The sequence below is a fragment of the Callospermophilus lateralis genome, chromosome 6 (assembly GCF_048772815.1).
Source record: "Callospermophilus lateralis isolate mCalLat2 chromosome 6, mCalLat2.hap1, whole genome shotgun sequence".
Lineage (NCBI taxonomy): Eukaryota > Metazoa > Chordata > Mammalia > Rodentia > Sciuridae > Callospermophilus > Callospermophilus lateralis.
The window spans coordinates 43,251,768-43,264,171 of record NC_135310.1 but is presented as its reverse complement, the minus strand read 5'-3'; the positions used below and the strand labels follow the sequence as shown (position 1 = coordinate 43,264,171).

General features: G+C 40.7%; 1 protein-coding gene across 1 annotated transcript in view; it reads left to right on the top strand.

Annotated features, from left to right (window-relative positions):
* The window catches only part of LOC143401843 (uncharacterized), a 117,195-nt gene that overhangs the window by 86,937 nt on the left and 17,854 nt on the right, over positions 1 to 12,404 (top strand). Inside the window, exons 2-5 of the mRNA XM_077109724.1 lie at positions 7,077 to 7,368; positions 7,798 to 7,941; positions 10,809 to 10,949; positions 12,123 to 12,180. Coding sequence (XP_076965839.1) covers positions 7,077 to 7,368; positions 7,798 to 7,941; positions 10,809 to 10,949; positions 12,123 to 12,180 — 635 coding nt within the window. The remainder of the gene's footprint in view (positions 1 to 7,076; positions 7,369 to 7,797; positions 7,942 to 10,808; positions 10,950 to 12,122; positions 12,181 to 12,404) is intronic.

Below are 12,404 nucleotides of genomic sequence, written 5' to 3'. Positions count from 1 at the left end.
AGATTCTTTTGTCAAGCTAAAATATTTGCTATTGTCATAGAAGCATGATGTTGACATTTCTGGTTGCTAGGAGCGTCATAGCCTTGGATGCATATACAATAGCTTTCTCTTGGCTCAAATAGGGGAATTTTTTTTTAATCAGTGTTACTTTCTTTTTGTATGCTGGTAATAATGGAAAATATAGATTTGCTATGTAAGTCATACATGAAGATCTGAATTCATTAATCCAAAGAAATAAAAGCACCAATATTTAAGGATTTAAGCTTGAGATTTCTTTCTTTCAGCCAGTCTTTCTTTCTTTTGTTTCTTTCTTTCTTTCTTTCCTTCCTTCCTTCCTTCCTTCTTTCTTTCCTTCCTTCCTTCCTTCCTTCTTTCTTTTCTTCCTTCCTTCTCTCTCCCTCCCTCCCTTCCTTACTTCCTTTCTACCTTCTTTACCCTCTTTCTCTCTCCGTTTTTTTTTTTTTCAGGATCTTTAAGTGTAAATAAATGCTGGGCATTATAGTACATGCCTGTACCCTAGCATCTGGGGAGGCTGAGGTAGTAAGAGGATTACAAGTTCAAAGTCAGCCTCAGCAACTTAGTGAGGCCTTAAGCAACTTAGGGAGACCCTATCTCAAAATAAAAAATACAAAGGGCTAGGGATGTGGTTCAGGGGTTAGGTGCCCCTGGATTTAATTCCCGGTGGAGGAGGGGTGTAAATAATTAAATAAATAAGCTCCTTGAAATGAAACAAATGTCCATCAGTAGCCTGGATATATTCTGCTCTAAACACATTGTGGAGCACCACGAAATTATTAAAAGGAGTAAATTATAATTGTGCCAATTGAAAGAATTTTCACCAAGTGTTGTCAAATGAGAAAAGCAAAATTTATCAAATTATATATATCAATGTTCATGGCAACACCATTTATAACAGCCAAAAGATGGAAACAACTAGCATGTCCATTGACAGATAAAAGGATACCAAAATGCAGTATGTTGAGTGTGTGTGTGTGTGTGTGTGTGTGTGTGGGCACATATAGAAGATTCTACCCTATAAAGAAAGAAAATTATAAAACATGCTACAACATGGTTGAATCTTGGGGATATTATGGCAAGTGAAATAAGCCTTTCTCTAGAATGAATACTGCATGAACAGATATATATGAGATACAGATATATGTGAGTAATCTAATTTATAAAGTCAGAAAGTAAATGGTGGTTGCCAGAGACTGGGGGAGTGGAGAAATGGTAGTTGTCATGAGAATAGAGTTTTACATTTATAATATTAAAAGAGTTTTGGAGATTGTTTACACAAGAATATGAATGTACTGAACTACTAAATTGAACACTTAAAAATAATTAACATAGCCAGGCCTAGTCGTGCAAGTCTGTACTTCCAGTGATTAGGAAGGTTGAGTCAGGAAGATCATAAATTCAAGGATAGACCCAGCAATTTAGCAAGGTCCTATCCTAAGCAACTTAGACTCTCTATCAAAATAAAAAAAAAAATTAAAAAGCTGGGAATGTGGCTCATTGGTTAAGTACCCCTGGGTTCAATCCCCAGTACCCCCCCCAAAAAAAAAGTTAACATAGTGAATTTTATACAATATATATTTTACCACAATTAAAAGTAAATATAGATTTTTTTTTTTAGGCAAGTACAGTGATGCTAGCTACTCTGTAAGAGTAGACAGGAAGATCACTTAAGCCCAGATGTTCAAGACCAATCTATGTAACATAGTAAGACTCCACCTCAGAAAAAAAAATATTAAATACCTGTGTATAAAAATAATCCACAAAACCATCTACATGTATGTGAATATATATATGTGTGTATATATACATATATATGTATATGTGTGTGTGCGTGTGTGTATATTATATATATAAAATGTAAATCTGGTATTAGATTACTAATTATGTCAAAGTTGAAAGGATGCCACCAGGTGTCAAATGAGGTAATTTGTACAAATGTTTGGTAGGTTGTTTCAGTAGATCAAGAAAATAAATGGTATAGAACTTATATGGAGGAAATGGGAGTTCTTCACAGAGTGATGTTAGGAGGTCTTTATCATCAGAGTTTGGAAATATATCTTGGAATATATCCTTAACCACTAATATCTGAAAGGTGCCATGAAATTAAACCTACAATCCAGCACTGAAATTTAGTTTTCCATCTAACTGAACTCATAGTTCAATGTAAGGATCTGTTTTGTTGCTTCAATCTGGAGAATTTTGCCAGATTTATATTCTTGGATGACTAATCTAAGCCAATTTGACTGTTTCAGTGATTGGATTTTTTGTAGTCCCAAAGAATCAGAATTAGTGAAAGTCGACTCATTTTCTTTTCACAACGGTACCATCAAGTAGAAGAACTAAGAATCAGTTGCTATTCTGCCACAGTTACAAAGATATGTTACCAAAAATATGCAAAAAGCTAGTCCCCCATTCTATAAACCAGGTGAAGTACACTGATGTCACAATGTTCCAACATTAGGTCTCAGCAAATGTTCAAGAGAGTTGGTAAAATCTAGATGTATTACTTTTATACTCTAGAGCAGTTCTCTGCCTAGAACCCAGGAGTTTAGAAGGCCTTGAATATCCTAATGCATACACTCACTAAGAATCAAATAGGCGGAGGCAGTCTCCTGGAATAAAAATTGGTGTGCCTAGAAGCAGATTTTAAAGGTGGTTGCTCTTCAGAACATCTTTCATCATATGGTCTGATCATCTTTATAACACCACGGCAGCGATAGCATTCAAATGGATGATATCAAAGAGAATTCTCTGGAAGCATTTATTTCCAGTTCAAAACAGTGCTTTTTCTGGTATTTGTCATAAATCCACATTTTCTTCTCTTCCAGATGCCTCTAATTGCAAAGTAGAGCTTGCTTTGACATCTATTGGCAGGACATTGGTATGGTGTCCTATTCTGTGGATATCCCATATGAACATACACAACCTATTCCTCAACCAGATCCTGTGCACAGTAATGAAGAAACACATGATCAAGTGCTAAAAACCAGATTAGAAGAAAAAGATGAACACCTTGAGCAAGGACCCATGATAGAAAAATTTAGCAAAATGTTCTTTACTACTAAACATCGTTGGAATCCTCATGGACAGTATCATAGACGTCGTAAGAATCCAAACCAAAAGACAGATGATATTGAGACTCCTGGGAGAATAAAAGAAAAATGTTATCTGGTGTCTCATTTGCCATTTGAGAAAATGCAATCTAGTGTATTCACTAATATGTTATTTAGTAATATAATAAAATGTCTTTTCATATATTAAAAAAAAGAAAGAAATATGGCCCTCTATCACTTGGGATCTAGCACTCAGTGTTGGCATCCTACAGTTCTTAACATCACTCCATCTCCTATGCCTTTGAAATACAAGATTTTAGGTTACTCTACTTTCTATCCATGCCAGAGACAGAACTGTTTCAGAGTAAAAGAGAGTTTATTTTTTGAAGCATTTAATCCATTTGATTTTCTTTAAAAATATTAAATTTAAAATATGATATTTATGTGGATAGTTTTTAAAAATTAAAATTTATTAAATAATACTTTATTGGATTTTAATTTTGTAACAATTCTGAATATAACTTAAAATATGAACATATCTAATTTTTCAACATTCAACATTTATTTTTAATAATTTTAGAAAATAGATTGGTTTTAAATACATTTGTGCTTTGAGTGCAATTACATTTTTAATAGTTTGATAAATAACATCCATACAACACAGATTATGTAACAATTTTGATGATGACAGCCAAATCAGTGATTTTGTTGAAATAAAATCAAGAAAAAATAATTATATGGAATAAACATGATTTAATAATTGTGTCTTTATTCATTAATTATTTTACACATCACTGTTCCATTAACAGAATACCAGACAATAATAATTAAATTTGATCTTCTTGGATATTTTACCAAACATGTCTTTTTTCTTTTTCTTTTTTGTGCTGGTGATCAAACCCAAGGACCCATGCTACCAGCATTCACTCTACCACATCCCTAACCTATTATGTCTTATGAAAACTATGGCAAAAAAATTGTAGGAGAGCCTCCATTTTTACTTTCGCCCCAGATCACCCAAATGCTTTGATTAAGAGGATAAGAATCCTAAGGTCAGGGACAAGGGCACCTTCCGAAGAAGGATGCTATTGCTCAAGTATCAGGATTCCCAGTTTAGTCCAAAGTGGAGGTGTACACAGTTTTTTGTAAACACAAATATCCTGAACTTCACTCATTTCACACACAAATTCATTTTCACATATATTATCCTAATTAACAAAACTTTGATGCTGATTAAAAAAAAAGAAAGAAAGAAAGAATGCTTTCAGAGAGTAGGAATTTGATACATCTTTCAAATGCTAACCAAATGCATCTGGAGTGTGTATTCTTAATTAGAGTATTTCAACCATTAACTATTCCCAGGGTGCAAATTACAATTAAGGGTCAAACTACATATTACTGTTTAAGTAGGAGTATTTTAGAGTAAATTATAGCAAATCTAACAATCACCACATATAAGGGCTTTATAAAGCAAGAGTTCTGTCATTAATTAGCAAGTCTTTAATGTGTCCCAGGGAGTCCTTGATTCAGACTTTGATCTAAAAGGTCAGAAGTCATTCAGTTCTATCCTGGCCTTTTCAAGGAAAAGGAAGCTTGACTAAATGGATGGTTAGCACTTATCTGTGTATTCATTGATTTATTCAACTAATACTTATTGAGTTTAATGTATACAAAACACTGTGATAGCTTTGTAGGTGAATGGATGTAATTATGACAGTCTTTATATTAAAAGTATTTTCATAGTCCAGTATAAAAAGGCACATACATTTCAATATGATGTAATAAGTGCTATAATAAAGATCACCAAGGAAGATTTCACCAAAGAGATGAGATCTGCATGCAACTGACCTTGAACTTTAAGGAGGAATTTAGGGTATAATGGGGAACCAGAAGGACTCTCCAGGAGAGGCAACAGTGGTGGAAATATACAGAGGTGTGAAAGAATGTGACTTGTAAAATAACAGCAGTGAAGCAGTCAGATGTGGCTCAGGCTAAGGTGTGAAGAGTGCTGGACCATGACTCGAATAGTAGGTAGTATCAGAACACTGAAGGTCTTTCATGCCATCTTAAAGGTTTAGACTTAGTTCTGGAAATTATGGGAAGCCACTGAATGACTTCAAAGAGAAGATAAGGTTTTCAGATTTGTGTTTTAGAAAGGTGTCTGTAGGATTGTGGAGAAAAATGTCAGTTCGTTGAGTTTCACTCTGTGAAGTAAGTATAGGGGGTATTTTCACTCACATTTGATGTAAGAGGCACTAGATCTGGTAAATACCATTCCAAAATGGAGAAAAATCAACACATTGTCCAGAAAGGAATGTAGGTAGAAACCTCTGTGTAGTTCATCTTTGGCTTCAGTCTTCTTATCCTTGAAAATAATTATTAATCACTAAGTCTGGTTACACTGTTGATACCAGATTTTTGCATAATTGATTGGATCAGAATCTGAATCAAGTACTTTGAAGCTTCAATAATTGGATGGTTGTGGGGATTGAATAAGAGCTGTAAAGCCCTTGTCATATATACAAGCTAATCAAAAATCCTTTATTACTTGTATCCCTTCATACATCTGATTTTGTTTCAGGGAATAAGCCAGTGCTGAACACAAAGTCAGTATTCAATCAATATGTGCTCATTGGAAATTATGTACATTTTAAAAAATAGACTATTTTACATATACCTAGGAAGGAAACTAATTCTATAGTGAATTATCTTTATTTGCAAATCTTATTTTTTGCTGACTATTGTAAAAGCTAAAAGTTTAATTTTGCACAACCCTTCATACTTTCAAAGAATTTTTCAGCTATATTATTAGGGAAAATATATTCTTATCTCCAAGGAAGAAATGGGAAAAAAACTTTGCAGATACATTAAAGAATTCTTCCAAATGACACAGTACCAGTGTAATTTAACATACATTAAAGTGTCCCTGAAGCTGAACCCAAACTCAGACTTACTTTTTCCTTGCCCAATAATTTTTTCCATATGCCAAACTATTTCAGGTAAATAAAAATGTACCTACAGTGTACCTGAAGGAACAATTAATTTGACTAAAATAATATAAAGTATTAGACAATGAGCTGGGTCTCATGGCACAGGCCTGTAAACCCAGCAGCTCCAGAGGCTGAGGCAGGAGAATTAAAGTTCTGCAATTTACTGAGGCCCTTAGCAATTTAGGAAGACCCTACATCAAAATAATAATAATAATAATAATAATAATAATAATAGACTGGAGATGTGACTCAGTGGTTAAGTGCGCCTGGGTTTAATTCTGTTCCGCCTCCTAAACTCCCCCTCACTCTCCTTACCCACTCCCCAGAAAAGAATTAGGCTAATTCATTTTAGGCTGGGCACAGAGTAGGCACTGATGTTTGCATAATTATAAACAATATGTAACAGCATGCCTATTACAGTGCCTGGTTTACAGTAATCCGTATTTACAAAATAGTTATTGTTTAAATTCCTCTTTTCGATAAATATTTTAAAGGAGTCGCTTTCCTCTAATTAAAATTTAAGGATAAGGTTCATTATTTTAACAGTTTGTATTTGGGCCTAACACATCACATTGGAAAGCTGCCCTCTGCCTCAGTGATTTATCCCTTCCACTACCCAGATGCAAATTACAAAGCCCCTAATGGCTTTTTATAGCCCTTTCTGGCACAGCCAGAGAATTCAATGCCCTTCCCAATAGAAACAACTGAGCGCCTTCTCCTAAGCTGAAGGTCCGCTACAGCCAAACCTCCGGTATAAAAGGCAAATGAGAAGGCAGCGCCCCCTTTAACTCCCACCCATCGCGCCGGCAGCATCCAATCAGTTTTCTCTGCGGCGCGGCCGGGCTAGGACGGGATCCGCGGAGGACCAGCGGGAGACCAGCCGCATGGGCGGAGCACAGAGATTTGTCTGTCACCTGCGGTCGCCAGGCCTGCCAGCCTAGCTGAGCGCACCGCGGGGCTGGGTGGGGGGGCGGGGCCCGAGAGCTACTGCGCCTGCGTGGTGGGCGGGGAGCAGCAGCCGCCCGCACCGCCTGCGCCAGCACCGCCTGCGCCAGCACCGCCTCCCGCCGGCACCGCCTCCCGCCGGCACCGCCTCCCGCCGGCACCGCCTCCCGCCGGCACCGCCTCCCGCCGGCACCGCCTCCCGCGGGAACCGCCTCCCACCGGCACCGCCTCTGACAGGCACCGCCGCTGCGTTCTGCCTCTGGTTAACGTTGAAGCAGAGTTTGAACGTGCCGGCTTTCCTCAGCAAGCTGTGGACGGTTGTGGAGGAAACCCACAGCAAGGAGTTCATCACCTGGAGCCAGGTATGGTCGGGGCACCACGGCCTCCGAACCGCCTCCTCCCGCTCCCTCCCGCGGGGTTGTCTCTCGCGGCCTGCGGCTGGACACTCCCTGCAGCCCGTGGCACTAAGGTACTAGGCACCGCTTCCGCCCGCGCCGGCGGGAGGCGGCGCCGGCGGGAGGCGGCGCCGGCGGGAGGCGGCGCCGGCGGGAGGCGGCGCCGGCGGGAGGCGGCGCCGGCGGGAGGCGGCGCCGGCGGGAGGCGGCGCCGGCGGGAGGCGGCGCCGGCGGGAGGCGGCGCCGGCGGGAGGCGGCGCCCCGAGAACGCCCACCACGCAGGCGCAGCAGCTCTCGGGCCGGCACCCCCACCCAGCCCCGCCGGGTGCTCAGCTAGGCTGGGAGGCCAGGCGATCACACGTGACAGACAAATCTCTGTGCTCCGCCCTTGCTCAGCCGCTGCCAGCGCCGCCTCCCGCCGCCGGCGCTGCCTCCCTCCCGTTACCATTGAAGCAGAGTTTGAACGTGCAGGCTTTCCTCAGCAAGTTGTGGACGCTTGTGGAGGAAACCCACAGCAAGGAGTTCATCACCTGGAGCCAGGTATGGTCGGGGCACCGCGGCCTCCGAACCGCCTCCTCCTGCTCCCTCCCGCGGGGTTGTCTCTCCCGGCCTGTGGCTGGACGCTCCCTGCCGGCCTGAGGCGCTTGGCGGCTGTGAGGCACCGCGCGCGGCCTTTGCGCGCAGCCTCTAGAGGACCCCTGGTATTGTTCACGAGGGGAGCTCTGGCCGGCCGCAACGCTCGCCGGGGGCCGTGGTGGGGGAGGGGCGGCCCGTAACGGTCTGGCCAGGTCGCTTTCCCGGCCCGCGCAGCCTAGGCAGACTAGGTACCTAGGGCGCTGGAGCCACGTTATTGCACACTCATCCTCCATCCGGCTCTGGTAGGGATGGGAACCGGAGATCCAGGCCGGGCACTTTGGCGCGGGGTTAGCTGGGGAAATCTGTACCCTAGCGACCTGACCACACGCACACACCCCTCGCTTTGCATCTGGGATCTTTTATGAGGAGAGCTTTCGGGGGAGTAGGTAGATGTTCAAACGCAGGCTATTGCTTATCAATGGCTTTTTCAAACATTAAATAGAAAATGGCAAAGTATTCTTTGGAATCGGGCCATTTGTGTAATCGGGTATTTTATAATTATGATAATGAAAGTGCTAATAGACCGTGTTCAGTAACTTGATGAGGAGCTAAGGATGAATTACTAAATTTCCCCAAACAGTTGCCCACAGAATGGTATATGGGTGCCTAGATTATTTGATCATGACTCTGCTTCCAAACAAGGATAACCCCACTCAAGCCTCTTATCCTGTCTGGTCTAAGTTTCTCTGTGCATAAGATGGATGGATAGGTTGCCTCCATGACCCGAGACCCTTTCTAGTTCCAAACACAAAGAGTCTAGACAGAATGATTATTAACATCGACACTACATTTACTTTAGTAGACACTTGGATTATTGGAATCAATTTATGAGGCATTTTGGGTTTTTCTTAACTGTAGATGATCACTCAGTTGGGAATATTTTCATGTATGGAGTTTTTGAGAACAAGTCAAAACTACCAGCATAATGCCTGACACCTGTTACATGCTAAATAAATGTTGTCTCCTTTTCCCTTTTCTTTGTTTCTTTCCTTTTTATTAATAGTTTTCAATTTTATTTTTAATAGTCTACCCTATCAAGCATATGAGATTTTGACTATTCTTAGTGTCATTTATTCATTTTTAAACTTTCTAGTGTTTAATTTTCTTGTGTTGTCAACTGGATTTTTTTTTTAAACCCTTCTGGGTGAAGCTGTGCGTATTAAGCATTTGATGAATTCTGTACAGTTGTGCAAGGAAAGGTGAAAATAAGAAAGCCAGCCACTAGGATGTACTTAAAATAAACGGATGTCTCATGCTTTTCATCAGTCAGAAGGATTAAAAGTTGACAAGGATGGATCAGCACAGTCTGTTACTCATCTATGTATTCATGTTAGAAATTGGATGAGGTCCTCTTTCTGCCTGAGCTGACTTTATCATACCTTTTTGACTTGGAAAAGCCTTGTTTGTACTACTTAGAAATGGTACCTAAATATATTGGTAATTGGTTTTAATAAAAGGTTATTATTATGTTAGTGGCAAGTCCAATAAATTCTCATAAGCCCAGTATATTAATAACAGTCTTTTTTTCTCTGCAGTATCAAATGCAGAGTTTCATACTCATCCACAAATACTTAGTTTCATGAATTTTAAAGCAAAGAAATAAGACAGTAATTTTTTATTCCATTATTAAATTATTAAGTCTTAGCTTTTTTTTTTTTTTCCCCTGTCTGCACAGGGGACTGAACCCACCGGCATTTAATTGCTGAGCCATATCCCCAGCCCTTTTTATTTTTTATTTTGAGACTGGGTCTCAAAAGTTGCTGAAGCTGGCTTTGAGTTTGCAGCCCTCCTCCCTCAGCCTCCTGAGTCACTGGGATTACAGGCGTGCGACACTGTGCCCAGCTTAGTGTATATTTGAACTACTCATTTTTCTAATATGCCAGTAGGAAAATGAAAATGAACTCAGGTCTGTGTGCAAATTACAATTAAGGGTCAAACTACATATTACTGTTTAAGTAGGAGTATTTTAGAGTAAATTATAGCAAATCTAACAAAATCACCACATATAAGGGCTTTATAAAGCAAGAGTTCTGTCATTAATTAGCAAGTCTTTAATGTGTCCCAGGGAGTCCTTGATTCAGACTTTGATCTAAAAGGTCAGAAGTCATTCAGTTCTATCCTGGCCTTTTAAAGGAAAAGGAAGCTTGACTAAATGGATGGTTAGCCCTTATCTGTGTATTCATGATTTATCCAACTAATACTTATTGAGTTTAATGTATACAAAACACTGTGATAGCTTTGTAGGTGAATGGATGTAATTATGACAGTCTTTATATTAAAAGTATTTTCATAGTCCAGTATAAAAAGGCACATACATTTCAATATGATGTAATAAGTGCTATAATAAAGATCACCAAGGAAGATTTCACCAAAGAGATGAGATCTGTGTGCAACTGACCTTGAACTTTAAGGAGGAATTTAGGGTATAATGGGGAACCAGAAGGACTCTCCAGGAGAGGCAGCAGTGGTGGAAATATACAGAGGTGTGAAAGAATTGACCTTTTCTGGTTTTCTTTAGAATGGCCAAAGTTTTCTGGTCCTGGATGAACAAAGATTTGCAAAAGAAATTCATCCAAAATACTTCAAGCACAATAACATGGCAAGCTTTGTAAGGCAACTAAATATGTTTAAGTATGGACAGCAGTTTATTAGTTCTGCTAACCAATTACTGATTAAACCATTTTTTTCTCATTAAGATGATAAAGGAAAATTCCACACAAGCATTGTGACTTTTTGACTGTTGTCTAATTCCAGTGTGAGTAAATTTTCAGTTTTTTTCAGATGGTTTCCGTAAAGTAGTACAAATTATTGACTCTGGAATAGTAAAGCAGGAAAGAGATGGTCCTGTTGAATTTCAGCATCCTTACTTCAAACAAGGCCAGGATGACTTGTTGGAGAACATTAAAAGGAAGGTGAGTTGTTGTTAACATTATTTAGCTAAGATTTTGACATGGATGGTTGACCAAGGAGCAATTTTAGCTATTGTAATGCAGAATGTACGGAAAATACACAGGTGTCCTTTGTTAGAATGAATCAGACCAATAAAACTTTGATTAAATATTCTATCCTCCATCTTTCCCTGTGTTCATCTGTAGAGAGAGCTCATTCTTCATTTTCTTGATGAAAGGAAAATGCTTACAACATTCTGATTGAGGATGAAGAGTCATTATTATAATAGGAAGTTTCATTCCTGCTTTGACTGAAAAAAAGTCCTCACTGTAGGACTTTTTTTGTTGTTTACTTATATATATCCATTGTATAGAATAAGTCCTTTGTACATGATAGGCATTAACTATTACATTTTTGAATGAATATCTTTTACTGAAATAAGCTAGTTTTACTGAATCCATAAAAGGGCTGTAAACCATGAAAGGCAATGACCTGCCATGTAGCCATTACTGTATAAATTTAATTAAAAGTGGAATGTGGTAATAAAAAGGCTTGAGAAAATTACAGGGAATTTAGCAGAAGGAAAAGAAAAAACCCTAAGATGTTACTGCTCACGGAAACTTAAAGAATTTTTTTTTTTTTTAATGATTATTTCTTGGGTTCTCTCTTGATGAGCTGTGAAGTTTATTCTTTTCCTAGAATTCCACCCTGGGCTTTTAGAACAAAATCTCCCTTTGAGTAGATCACAAAAAATTCTTATAATAGGGAAGCTTTGAATTATAATCATGGGTATGCAGTGTATTTTTGATTTTCTTTTTTTTTTATTGTTGGTTGTTCAAAACATTACATAGTTCTTGATATATCATATTTCACACTTTGATAGTATTTTTGATTTTCTAAATTTGCATTTTGGAAGGTGCACTAAGGTACTAGGCACCTCTCACGGCGCCCGCGGGAGGCGGCGCCCGCGGGAGGCGGGAGGCGGCGCCCCGCGGGAGGCGGCGCCCCGCGGGAGGCAGCGCCCCGAGAACACTCACCACGCAGGTGCAGCTGCTCTGGGACCGGCACCGCCACCCAGCCCCGCGGGGTGCTCAGGTAGGCTGGGAGGCCTGGCGACCACACATGACAGACAAATCTCTGTGCTCCGCCCTTGCTCCGCCGCCGCTGCCGCCGCCTCCCGCCACCGCTTTCCTCAGCAAGTTGTGGAAGCTTGTGGAGGAAACCCACAGCAAGGAGTTCATCACTTGGAGCCAGGTATGGTCGGGCACCGCGGCCTCCTCCCGCCTCCTCCCGCTCCCTCCCGCGGGGTTGTCTCTCGCGGCCTGCGGCTGGAGGCTCCCTGCCGGCCGCGGCGCTTGGTGGCTGTGAGCCACCGCGCGCGGCCTTTGCGCGCAGCCTCTAGAGGACCCCTGGTACTGTTCACGAGGGGAGCTGGGGCCAGGCCGCAATGCTCGCCGCGGGCCGAGGTGGGGGAGTGG